The 14,313-nt window shown below is 38.3% G+C and overlaps 1 protein-coding gene across 3 annotated transcripts in view; it reads right to left on the reverse strand.

Annotated features, from left to right (window-relative positions):
- The window catches only part of PARG (poly(ADP-ribose) glycohydrolase), a 76,849-nt gene that overhangs the window by 33,780 nt on the left and 28,756 nt on the right, over positions 1–14,313 (reverse strand). For all 3 annotated transcript variants that reach the window (XM_068950641.1, XM_068950643.1, XM_009685638.2), the window contains 2 exons: positions 6,756–6,848; positions 4,362–4,519 (listed from right to left, as the gene is read on the reverse strand). In XM_068950641.1, the coding sequence (XP_068806742.1) occupies positions 4,362–4,519; positions 6,756–6,848 (251 nt within the window). The remainder of the gene's footprint in view (positions 1–4,361; positions 4,520–6,755; positions 6,849–14,313) is intronic.

A 14,313-nucleotide genomic window follows, 5' to 3' on the forward strand; every position in this document is an offset into this window, starting at 1 on the left:
AGCAAATTAATTACTCTGGACATGTTAAGAATTGTTTCCTTTTGAAGTTGGCTATTTAAAGAGTATTTCATCATCTACCACATACAAATGTCCACTTTAAATTTTTCAGAGAATAACACTCTACTTAAAATTTAAGTATACCATCCAAGGCTAATTAGAACACTAACAGGCTCAGTATTTAGCATTAGTATCTGTAAAAACCTAGAGTCACTTTTCACAGGAACGATGCATCTGTCAGTCCAAACCAAGTTCTCACAAAGGCACTGGGTACTATATTCCCCAGGGAATACTCATTAGCATTGCAGAATTGATGTTGTTTATGAAGAGACAATTGCATTACTGCTAAATTAGATTTCAATTTTCCTGTATAAATGTACTATACAGTTTGCCCATTTCCTTTCATACATTACACATTCCATAAAATACATATATATCTTAACTAGTGTATTTTTTTCTCATTTCCAATCACTTGAAATTACTTTAAAAACTTGCTTGACAAGACTGAAGAAATTCAGTCCTAGCAGAGTACTGCTAGTTCCAGAGCGCCTCACTCTATGCCAAAAGATCCAGCAGGTATACGCTCTTAGATATACTATCTTTAATTATGAATATGACCTGAATTCCTTTGACGGGAGCTTCGACAGAGGCATAGTATCTCCAGTTTAATTAGCTTAGTTTTTTGAAAGCAGAACAGGGAAGGGGTTACTGTAACTTCTGTAACTTATTTCTACAGCGAAGAATGGATCAAAAGCAGATTAAAGGCACAGCAAAAGCAAAATGGGGGTCTTTGACAAACCAGTCACGTTCCCAGTCATTTAGAAGACCGATTCAGGATTGCAAGAGGGTTCCCCCCCCCGCCCTTATACCTTGCTTTTGCATATATCAAACTTGGTAGTTTCCTAAATTACTAAATCCTATCAGACCTCCCTCTTAATGTGATAACTCAGTCAATGGGAGGGAGAAAAAAGTCCCATAGAACAAAGTGTGTGACAGTGGATTGTATCCCTTTCAGTATCTACTCAAAAAAAAAAAAAATTGCAAGAAAACAGTTCAATGTTGACATTAACAAATTTCAAAAGAAGAGAGACAACAACCATTTCTTCTTTTCTGAGAAAAGTTTTACTTTAAACAAACTATTCATAAAGGACATTCATTAAAAGGGACACCAAAATAAACTGCTTCAAACAGCAGCCATCACAACTGAATTGCATGAACTGCACTGACTCTTCTGAGATCATCTTGCAGAGATCATCTCCACAAAGTGATCTTGGAAAAGTCAGTGCAATTCATGCTTTACATTCAGTCAGCATGGGACTTCTGTGGAAAATTTTTCAGCAATAGTGACAAAAGTGCAAGCTTAACAATGTCTTTCTTTTGCGATGGGATATTTTCGCATAAGGCTACCCTATCAATTTCCATGTTAAATATTATAAAAATATTTTAGAAAGAAAAATTGAGCATAGTATTGTTTTAGTTTGATGTTTTGAACAGAAACAATGCTTTAGGATAATTTTGCATGACTTAATGTTGGACTACTGAATAGATGACGTTCTATCAACTAGAATTCATAACCATTCCAACTTTCAAAGTTAGACTAAATGCCATTATAATAACTACATTTTTAATGAATACTGTTATTAATGACTTCAGAACCATAAGAGGCCCATCCTTGCCAAGTCCAAAAGAGAAGAACTTAACTAAATTAGCAAGTATTTTATTAAACAAGCTACTTGACTCTGTAGCATGATGAACAATCGAAACAGACACTCTGTGTCACAACATACTATTAAACTAGAGTGTGTCAGTGTCAAAAGAGAAATGCTCACTCCCCCCCACCCCACGCAATCTAGCATGACCATCAGAAGGAGAGGTGAAGCACCAATGCTTTATGTGACACTAACCCATGAAACGGCTTTCCTTCCAATCAGAAGCAGACACTAGCACACGCGCCAGCATTCAAGCAACATGTCATCCTCACTGCACGAACACGCTGGTGCATTTTGTAAAATCTGAAAACACCCACTGCAGTGGGCCAAACTTTGTCCTCTTTACAGATCTGAGACAAGAGTTGAAAATACGGTATTTTATGGTCTTTCCTCGCTACCAAAGAGCTAAATTTTCAAAGTGAGAAAAGACAGGATTGACAAAAGAGAGAAAAATGGGATATAGTCCACCCTCCTGCCCTTTCTCTCTCATTTTAGATTTAAATGAAGTCAGATTGCATGAAGTAGCACGACAGAAAATGGTGTAAATTCTTGTAGTAGTTTCTCCATCGCTCGCTCACTTCAATCTCCTTTGCTTTTATTCTATCAATCATCTTTTACTCTGATACGTTCACTCCATTCTATTCACTGAGTCACAGCTCTATTTTTCATTTTTTATTTTTCACTAATCTGCTCATTAGATTGACACAAAGAACAGAAATATTATACCTGGTCCAACAAATGATTAAACCAAAACGTATTTAAAAAGAAGACTACACTGGTATACAACACACACACAAATTAGCCAACACTGAGGAAGAGTTGCTTTTAATTCTCAGGAACCAGAAGACATCAGCTTCCCATCTTCTTTCTAGTTTGGCAACGATATTATCACACTTAAACAAGTAAGGGTGGCGTTCCACTTTACATGCCAAGCATTACCTCATACATAATGCAAGAGGAGAGCCAGAAGGCTGTGTGCCGTGTTATCCCTTTTAAAGAATATTGTTGGAATTTACTTTGGTTTATAGCAACTGTGCTATATGGACTAAGAAGCCAAGACAGAAAAAACAGGAAGACTGATCAGAATTAGGCAGAAAATCCTGAATACTTACCTCTTTACACTGGTTGTTAGATCTCTGAGTCTATGGCAGTAAACTATTTACCTTATAACTTGTCAAGAATTTTTAAAAGTAGTTTAAAACATTATGCCGAGTTAACCATTAAGAGTACACTGTATTGCTTTGACTTTACATTGCTGTGCAACGTTCCGAGGACATTACTGCAGTGATTTCAATTCTCTTTCAACATTTTATGCTGTACTTGATAATAATTTAACTGTTTGATTTATACTAAGCTTAAGGTGCAGAAAAAATTGGTATCTTTTAAGTCCTTTAAGAAAACGTTCAGCTCTAAGTGCACAGTTGGTGCGTTCAAATAGCTCACCTCAACCTTAGTGTCTTCTTCCACCGCTCTGAACATAGATCTTTTTTTAATGAACGACTCTCTACTTATCATTGTATTTCTTTATGAACTTATGGTGGAAAAATATGCTGAATTATATAGAGCATGAATGTCCACTCTGCATTTCTGGGATCAACAGCAAATCAGCGAACCTTTTCCCAGAAAAATTTTCTGGTCTCCTTTCTCTTTCCTGAAATACGCGCTGTAGAGAAACCTGTGCTAGGCCTTAATGACAGCAAGCACGAAATCTGAAAAGCGCCAGCCTAGCATAGCTCTTACGATGCAAATATCCAGTGTGCTGGTTCACAGGTAATATAGTGTTTCTTATAATTCAGAGCATATGTACTACATATGTTAACAGCGGGAGAATAAGAAAAACTGAGGAAGAAACGTGAATGGAAATGCCCAGAACAAGAATTCTCTTTTTTATTTTAAATCTACAAGTTTGTGTGAACAATTTTAATCAACAGTGGAGCTCCTCCCCTTATAACTGAAAGGAGCAGATTTAAATAATTTCCAAATCAAATCTGTGTCTAAACTAGCACCAAGGAGAGAAGACTAAGAGTTTGTTCAGAAATCAGAATATCCTTAATTAAATTCTTGTTGTGGTCCTAAAACCTTTTTAGGCTAACTCGTGGCAAAAAAAGATAGGTTTACTTTAACATGTAGTTCCACAAACACCTTGACCCGATAAGAGACTGTATGGTTCCTAAAGAGGTAAGTCCTATCGATCTGACCTAATGCGCAGTTCACCACTGCTGACACAAAGGAGACAGAAACATGGCCAGGGGCAACACTGATCTTTAATGTAAGTACATATAGAAAGAACTCTCAAGGCACAACTGAAATATGCCGTTCTTAGATGAATGGCTATGAGGAGGTAGGGAATTGTATCAGCCTAATTATGCCAATGCAAGAGTATGGGGGGGAGGGGGGCATGGAGAGGTGGGGTGCAATGGAAAAAAATTGGAATATTAAGCATATCTTTTTGTCCATAAAACCCTTATTTCTCGCTGATAACACAGCTATATAGTTGTCTTGTCTCTTACTGGTATAAAGAGGAGACACGAAGCAATCTATTGAAATTAGTGTCAATGAACTTCTAAAAACGTGAAAGAAACAGGCTTCTCCCTTAAATGACAATAGTATTTCCTTTCAAAGGTTATCAGCTCGATTTACCCTAGAGTGCCATACCTGTTGAAGTTAATATCTGGATAACTGGAATACTCAGACTTCATCTTCGCATTGCGACGTGGAAAAGTGCAGAAAAAAGCATTGGCCAGAAAACTAGCAATTTGTTCCTGTGACATTGTGATGGAGTGATTCATCTTTTGTTTCAGTAGAGGTATCGGCTACCAAGAAGGAACAAAAAGGGGGGGTGGGGGGAACGGAGGAGAAGAGAAAGGAAGGAGGAAGGGAGGGAAAGAGAAAGAAAAATAATTAGCTTACCCATTTTCAATGAAAAAACAGGAGCACAAAATTACATTTGTTAAATTAGAGCAAGAGTAATTTAGGCTATTGGTGGACCCTTAAATCAGCAGCACCATTAAAGTCAAGAACAGTATATTCAAGATGACCGGGAAAAACTCGCTTGACAAACTGCAGATTTCTAATCAATAATAAGACTGACCAAGAAAACACAGCTTAACAAACGAAAATAGGGAAACGAGGAGGAAAAAAAAATAGATGGGATTTTGCAATCCCTGGGCAATCTTAAAAATTGAACTAAAAAAAAACATTCCCCCCCCCCAACCCTTTAAGTAGCCATATAGTTAAGAATAGTTAAGGAATACTTTGAGCTAGGATGGCTATACTTTACACTTTAAAAAGAAAGGTGGAAGTCACTCCAATAATAATCACCCTGTAACTTGTTTTGAATTTTCTCCCATCCTCTCTGAAGGAATAGACCAATAATCTCTGCAGAAAGGGTATGATTATCAGTCCTTTTATAATCAGAATGAATAAGAAACACAGCTTCATATTAGTTTTAATTTTCAGAGTTTATTTTACTCTAGACAAAGGTTCTTCAGTTAAAAAACAAAAGGGAAAAAACCCCAAACCAAAAGTGGCATTCATCCTCCATTTTATCAGGCTTTTGTCTCCTGATTTGGAATTTTTCTCTTGCCACGTTCAAGGTTTTTTTTTTTTTTTAAATATAGACTTTTTATGTGATAATACTAGGAGAGAAGAAACAAACAAACAAACAAACAATTGCTTAGTAAACAGTCCAGTAATGATTATAACAAACCCACTTGACAGTAGGAAAAGAACATAGCTTTCACCTGTTCTTCCATCATTCTCCGTTGCTGTTAGTCTAGCTCCAGGGGAACCAAGAAGCTACATTTTAGTTGTGAGGACAGAAATTGCTGCTAATTTAAGCAGCTGAATATGTGGCCCTATAACTGACCCTGAAGTCTTCAAAAAACAAGCAAGGAAGTCCTTCTTCATTCTTATAATTACTATATTCACATTCACTGAATCTCATTCAGCCTTCTGGTTATTTAATTAAGAAGCTATATTATAATGTCTGAGAACACACAGATAGAGGGGGAAAGACCCTGAAAAGTTCTCTCTAATAAATTCTACTAGCCTACAAAAATAGGGATAGTATGTTACACTGAAACATCAAATTTAGCTTTACATTTGTTTAGCTTGTTAAAGAAATTCTTAGCCATTTATACTGCTTGGCAGTATATCATCTTCAGAATAGGCATTACTTAACGAACTTGGAGTTTTGTACTTGACTTTACTACATTCAGAAACTTCATAGCACTCTCAAAAGCTTCCCCCCATCAAGTAACAAGAAAAAAAAACTTAAGAAATATTCACACTGTTTGAAATTGTACGTCTACTGTAGACAACCTTTCCGCATAATAAAGTAGGGTGAGATTTTCCTGCTCCAGTCCAAGAAAGCTGATTTAGAAAACTGTGACAAAGAAGCTTATAAATTAGTCCTTACCCTGCTAGTATTTCATCATACGCTACATCTTCACTTATTTGAGCAGTCCTATTCACTTCAATGGAATTATTCACAACAATAAGCCTTTTATCAGCTTTAGTATCTACAGGACTGACTCCCATAATAACAACAGAAAAGTAGTTAAGGGCTGAATGTGCAAGAGTATTGTGAGGCTCTGACAAGAGTAAAGCATGCTCCCAAGTAAAGGAAGACTTTATGTAGATACTACTTGTATGATTAAAAAAATATCTAAAAGTAGGAGTCAGATGTTTTAAGATGTCTGAAATATTTCAATTGATAAAACTGATTTCAAATCTGAAAAGTTCTATGGTAGTTTTACTAAAGAAAAACAAGAGGCAATTCCAGCACATAGGAAGTAAGGCATAACTGAAGTTGAGGCTAAAAATATGATAGGGAGGGTTTTTTGGGTCCTGCTCCCAACACACTCTTATAGCATTGTAGACGCGTACTCTTCGTTCTGCTCCCTAACCATCAACTACATTCAACACAGAAACTACAACCTTTATTAAGAAACAAAACATGGCCCTTGGATTTTGACCCTAGCCATTAGCTACACTTTACAGAAAATTTGCCTGCCACAGAGCACTCAGCTAGCTCTATTTACTTACCTGTGTGCAGATACTAGGGAGACAAAGCGCCAACTTCACCATATCAGGAAGAATGGACTGAAACAAATGCTGAGCCTCTGCATCTTCAAGAATCTGTTTAAATAAAAAAAATTTTAAAAAGAAAAATAAAAAACCTTTTACTCCAGAAACAATGATCATACAAATCTGTGAAAACAGAACCTGCCCAAAAGAAGCAAGAGGAAAAAATACAGGTCCTATTAGCTTAATGCACATCTAGCACTTTTCATCACAATACCTCATTGCATTTTGCTTCACAATATATGACAAAATTCAAACAGAGCAACAACTCTCTCACAAAAGTTGCTGTTGAGAAAACACATCATCAAATACGCTATACAAAGGAACCCTGGAGTCATAAGCAATGACTTTTTCAAAATAACAAACAAGATTCTCAAATGATATGAATCACTACGTAAACACTAAAGTACCGGAACTACTTAGTTTCACATTGAGGTTATAGCCTGAGGGAAGCACCTACGACATGCTCCTGGTAAGGATTTATGAAATGCACTGCTGGGTTAGATCAACAGACCTCAGCAACAGGAAACACTTTTTAAGAAGAGCATGTGAGATTGGCCCCTCTCTGCAGGGCCACTCCTTGCATGTTCTCCCAGCCCCACAGTTGGGTGACAGACATCAAAGGGTGCACCTTGCCTGTCCCTTCAAGTGCCCGCAAGCTGAAGTTGCGGCCTTTTCAGCCTCTTCTCCTAAGATAGCTGATCTATCCCCATGACTATTTTAGCTGTCCCTCTTTCTACCCGCTGTCCCTGAGGTTTAAAGACCAGAACTGACACAACGCTCCAAACATGAGTGCAGCGAGGTCTCACATGGTTTTTCCAAAGTTTTCACACTCAAGACCAAGTCGCGTCAAGCCCCTCTGCCCTATTCCCTGGCTCACTGTTGGCATGTTGGGCTGCCAAAGCACAATGAGCCCATGCTCTTCAGAGAGCTGCCACTGGCGAGTCCAGGATCTCCTTTCTGCAACTGCCAGTTCTAAGCTCAACATCACGTAACTAGGCTTTAGATGAATCTTCCTCTGAAGATTCAAGTACCGTGCACTGCTCCTCATCTGGAGCTCATCTACCATCTTTTTGCCCTCCTGTTCAGGTTTGGCAAAGAACTCCAAAAGGCTCTTCCAACAATGTGGGATTTGAGTACCTGAAGGCCCTCTGTATTAGCTGCAAACTCTGAGGTTTCTCTCCTCAAAACCTTCTCCAGATCATAAACAAAAACATTAAATAAATCTCATCCCAGCACTCATCTCTGGAGATCACTACTACTGGCTCTTCTCCATCCTGAAGGCTGATCATTAAAACACAAACCCTTGCTGTCCCACGCTTTGACCAGTTTTCAGCCCATAAAGAGAATTGTATGGATTTCTTCTAATCCCACGGCAACTAACTCTCCTTACTAGCCATTGCTGTGGAACCAGGAAAGTTTTTTTTTTTTTTTTTTTTTTAGGGGGGTGGGGAGAGAATAAGAAAAAGAAAGAAATAAAAAGAGGTACCCTGCCCTCCAACATAAACACACACAGTATCCACCGGATCTCCTTTCTCCACATGTTTACAAACACCTTCACAGAACTGCAGTAGGGTAGAAAGGCAGGGTTTTCCTCTACAGAGGCTGTGGTCTTTTTCCCAGACTGTGTTTATCCATATGCTCATTGACCTTTATCAGTCTTTAACAGAGACTACTGCCTCACCAGGAATGGACAGCCAGACTTACTGGCCTGTGTTTGCCTGTATCCTCCCTCTAGACCCTTTTTGGTAGATGTGAGATACGCTGTCCAACACAACGGTCTTCTGGCAGAGTGGTCACTTTGGCACAACTAGTTCTCTTTCTTGTTTGGAATTTTAGCTTTCCTTCCCTTCTAATATCACTTCTGTTCATCAATGAACACTTTAACATGCTTTCAAAAGATACAAAGGCTTCTTTTGGAGGGCAGCATTCTTCTAAGAAAACCTATGATAAACATATGCATGGGAGGTAGCGAAGAGAAAAGCAACATAAATCAGTGCAGTTGCAATATGCTGGGCAACACAAAAGCATGCCATATCCTCAAAAGTCTCACATTCTGCCATATGAACAGGCTGCAGTACGATCAAGGAGAAAAAAGCACGTTCTCCATCTTGCCAAGCAGCGGTGCAGTTTTTCTTCATCTAGGGAGCCACACACTAGGTATGACTGGCTGTTAGATCTGCATATTGCACTTAAAGCAAAAAGTAGAGAGAAACCGGATGGCTTTCCCCAGAACGTGCAATTTGCAAAACAGCAGGGGAACAGAAGACAAAGATTAGAGTTCAGTCTTCTGCTTACGTCTTTCCCCTACATCCAGTGAATCTGTACCTGAGATGACTAACTTTTTTTACCAGCGTCTGCACTACAACCATGCAAAATCTAAAGCTAGGCTTTAAAAATCAAAAAATACTCACTTCAGAATAAAACTGTTAGAACGTAATTGGACATGCTACTGATTTCACACAAAAACAATAGTAGAAAGAATGGATGAAATCTCATGAAAGTATTACCTGCAATCTTTGCAACATCTGAGAGTGAAATCACAGAAAGTGATATTTTTGGTCGTACAATCAAAGCCTTATAATTCATTCTTCTATGGAAAACTTCACACAAACTTCAGAGTGTAACAGAAAATGCTGGCAGTTTTCTTGAGAAGAGGAAAATAATTTGCTTCCTTCTCACAGCATACTGTTCCCCATAAACAACAAGTTGAAAATACTGTTTGAAAGCTAACAACTTCAATTCTCTACAAGATCGTTAAAATAACTATAGAAATGTCTCTGCTCCATTCCATCCTGTTCCAAAAAATATAAAAGGGTGCTCAGAAAGTTAACACACAAACAAATGAAAAACCCACACAACCAAAAGCTCAAAGGACAAAAAGCTTGGGCAGCAAACAATCCCAATATCTACAACAGTAACCCTAGTTACTTTCCATATATTATACATGCTGCTTATGGAGAAATATGAACAAGGTTTTAATTTACAAGTTTAAATTGAAACAAGAACTTACAGAAAACAGCAGACCTAGCTAATCTGAAAATGTAATTTAGGAGAAGAGGAATCCAAGCAACATATACCTTATTACTAAAAAAAAAAAAAAAACAAACAAGCAAACTGCTTTTAACGTTAAAGAATGAACAAGATGCTTGTCTTTCTTCTGTAATTGTTGGCTACAGGTACACTTATATTTTTATACAGATATTGAAAACTATCACAAAACCATTCACACCTTCTGCTCTAGCAGGAAACTTTGTCCTGTTCTTCTCAGGTACAATGTTTTAAGTGCCACTAAATAACAAAATGGGCATTTAAAGACTGGAATTTCAGACCTCAATACACAAAATAAAATGAATACGTAAGTTAAATCTATTCAAAAGATGACATTTAACCTCAGACGTCTAACAGGCTGTCAACTTCTGATGTTCTCTCCCCTTCGGGTAACACTTCCTGTCTTTTAAAGCTGACATATGAATAGTGGCTGCCATGCTTTGCTGACTGCCACAGACCATATAGTATCACTTATCTGATGACACATTATGGCACTGGACTTTGTCACAGCTGTCAAGTCTTCAACCTTTTCTTTATGCTCCTTTGAAAACAATGTAATAATAGCATGAGACAATTTCCTCCCAAAACAAAAGCAGGGCCAGCAACTGCACAGCTCAGGTCCGATGCAGAATGCATAATTAAACAAAATGCACATCTTAAATTTTAAAATTCTACCTTTCCTTCTCTTTACCTTCCTTATGTCGTACAAGGGCATTTTTTCCTGTCTACGTTATTACCACCCGAAATTTTTATTCCATGCCCTCCTCTAATGACAACCTCAAAATTCGGAGCTGTTAATGTCCAGACATTTTCTCTTTGGACTTCAGACGGACTATTTTTTGCACGTAAATGAAGAACAATTTTACGAGTGAACAGGGTTAGGTTCCACAAAAACCCTACTACATTGTCATAGGATAATTCTACTCCTCCTTTCCTACTGCTTCAAGCTAAAGGACCACACTTAACTTAGAGGAAGTCACTGCAACTGCTAAATTCACAGATCTTGCCAAGGAACTCCTAACTCTGCATCCCGCTCCAGTCAAACCACCAAGCAGCCTAAGCACCCCGGTTTTGAATGCACTCCTATTTAGGGAACGGTCCCCAAAGTACTGCAGGGAAGCATATTGACAGTTTTCTAGCGTAAACATAGTTTATTTCTCCCCTCAAATGTTTTAACTCCACACAGTAGCTGCTGCAGTGTGTAATCAAAGCACATTGCTTTTCAGCTGCAGATACTCTTTTTTGACTCCCCCCCCATAAATATTTTGCCCTTTTGCACAATTCTCTCGTCTTCCTTTAATCTAGTCAGAAAGCATCCATCCCTTCCAGACTTAATAAAACAGGCCCAAAGTATCCAAGAGTTTTTTTGCCTATCTTTCTGTTAAATACTACTTCTACTATATTCTTTTACAGTTTACCCCTCATTACCAGGCCCAATAGACACCCGGCTCCTTGGGGAACTACTCAGCCCTGTGCTTCCCACTTATACCTTGAGGCTATAACCCATTCTTGAACAGTGGCAGTAGGCCAGAAACACGTGTCTTTCCCTTTCTATAAGTTTCCGGAAAAACCAAGCAACCCGAGTCATTGGCGTGTAATCATAATTTGCCCTTTTCCCTCATGAACTCTTTCTATACAGGTAACATTCCTGTGAGGTTTCTGTGAAGACCAGCACCTGAAAAACTCTCACTGCTTGGCCCTCATCCTCTCTGAGCCACCAAAACAGCCCACCAGCAAAGCTGCAGTTTTGCAGGCCAACTACTATCACTGCATCTATGCTCAGTGCAACACTGAGCCTGGTTTTATCTGCAACAGTCTTCAAGGACTTTGAAAACAGCTGAAAAAGAACAGTCAGCGGCGGAAGGTAAAAGGATTTCAGGACAAGGAGCACTGACATCACTGCTGCATTTGACAGACGTCTCATGATGCAAACATCGACGTGGGAGAATCTAGCAACGGCACCAACGGCACAAAGAATTCCTTCTAAAGCTTATTCAGTCCGGTGACCAGGTAATTCTCTTCAGGAAGCGATGACTCGTACTGATGTAAACTCCAGTATATTTAGAGTCACCTTACACACCAGGTGTAAGCCAATCTGCCTGCTTATTACTGCTGAAAGAGCTAGTATCTTTCTTCACCCTCAAACACATGCACCTACCCCATCTCACCAGTTCCTATGTTCATCTGACCCTCTCTTGGGATCTTTCAGCTAGCTGACTCCACAGGTTACTAACCTTGGGGAATTTTCCACTGCATTAATTAACTGAACCCGCCTACCAGAAGGTCAGGCACTACTAGATGTGCTGCAGGGTGGGTGGCAAATGAAACAAACAGGTACTCCCCTTGCCATGGATCAAGATGCAACTCTTCTCAGAGAAGAGCAATAATGTTCTAGTTAGTATGAAGCTATTACAACAAGCATCTTTGAAATAAATCTCTTAGTACAGGAACATCTTTATTGATTCAGTAATGTGCTTTTAACTGTGTACAAAACTATGCAAATTTCAGAACATTAAGAGAAAAGATTGGATTTCAGTTTTTAAAACTTGACTCTTCTTGTTTTGTAACTTAAGAAATTCTTAAAATATGAAAAGGTTGTCAACAATTTTTGACAAAGCAAAATACATTTGAGTACCATAGCAGAATTTATTTATTTACAATTGATCAGCTTGTCCGTGCCTTATTATACATACATGTTCTCTGCAGCTTCTTTCAGGATTTGAAATAAAACCATAAAAATATATTTTTGATTTCATTCATAAACCTCCATTCATGCAAAAAAAAAAACTATTTAGGAAAAAATAAAAGCAGAGGTTATTCCTGAGGGAAAAGCGTACAGAATCAGAGTTACAAAACATGAACTACCTTTTGCCAAAGAAATGGTTTCATCAGCATTAACACCAAAGTAGTTGATTAAATGAACATGACTTAGGGCTCCAATTCATAAGATGCAAATTGTTCAGTGAGTTGTAGCAGAGGTAAGAGCTCCTGGCCAAACCTTCCTTGCCGCTTAGCGAAATGAACATCTATACTGCAGCGAAGAGGCCTGACTAAACACTGCCATAAATAATGGCTTCTTGTCACTATAAACCAGTCCTCCAGACTAATGAACGAGTATGCCTGACAGTCCTAATAAGAAGGAGCTGAGGTAACATAAGGCAATAGCGATGGTAGAGAGCTTAAATCTAAATCTGACAGCTCATCAAACCAAACAAACTCAACATACAAAACAGAACTTTGGACAGCTCCATCATGTGAGAAGGTAGACTAATCAAGCCAACAGGCCAACAGCATGCTTAAACAGCAAAGGCTTAAAGTTTTCTACCTGTTTGCTTTTATTTCCCCGTATTAACTTACTGTGGTAGGACAATGACTGACTGAACCTCATTCTGAAAGATGAGGAGAAAACTGGAGTGTTCTCCCCCCGCCAACCTGACTCAATTTGCACTTCTTAATTGTAATGCATTTTGGCCTTCTGACTTTTTCCTTCCAAGCAGACAAAATGCTGAGTACAAGAAAGGGCTCTTGTTTTCTCAGAATGACCTTGATTCAAGCTCCTGTTTGAAAGTGCTCTTTATATCACCAGTTGCTATACTGAATTGCCTTTCCAGTAACAGTTTTCCTAACTGTAATGGAAGAAAGATATCATAGGGTAAGAGGTGGTAATGACCTTCTAACTAATCAATTAGACAAACTATGTAATTTAGAACTACTCTGTTCAGAGTAATTTTACCCCTCTAATTTCTGGAATAAAAAGATGTTTTCTTTCTTTAGTACCTTCAATTTGTCTCAAAGTAAAACACTCTCTGTATAATTTTACAAGATAATATGAACTATACAATGTATACTTCTGAGCCGAAAAACTCAACTGAAAACAGAAGCCTACCTAGACATAACATCACTATTTAACCTCCTTCAAGTCAGCAATTCAAAGAAAAGAAAAAGAAAGATATATGAACAATGGGATACTATTAATGCTTTCACAGAGAGAAAGGTTCGCTTAGAAAGATTCTCATGTACTCCACCTAAGAACCTCACAGACATCCTGAAGTGTCTTCCTCACTACTCCCCTTCAGCTAAGGCTTTCCTTTGAGATGATGCTTGTAACACAAAAACCTCCACATAATTAAGCAATCGGAACCCGGAACCCGTGACTACTCCCTACTGCTCCAATCAATGCTGTCTTCATGTTCTTTTATTTCCAGATCAGCCCATATTTATCTACTTGTTCTCCTCTGCCCCATAGAGAAGTTCTATGCATTCTGTGCAAGGACTGTGTTACACAAACATGCTCAAGTCTTGACCCATGACTACAATTTCTCAATGCCAATATAACAGATAATGACTTTTTTTTTTTTATTTAAATATTTTACAAGAAAGTAAAAGAATCTCAGATTGCCAACCTGTACTCCTCTTCTGTCCCAGAGTCTTAGTCTAACCCTTGTCGTAAGTACTTTTAAATGCTACA

This window comes from Struthio camelus, chromosome 7 (assembly GCF_040807025.1).
Source record: "Struthio camelus isolate bStrCam1 chromosome 7, bStrCam1.hap1, whole genome shotgun sequence".
Lineage (NCBI taxonomy): Eukaryota > Metazoa > Chordata > Aves > Struthioniformes > Struthionidae > Struthio > Struthio camelus.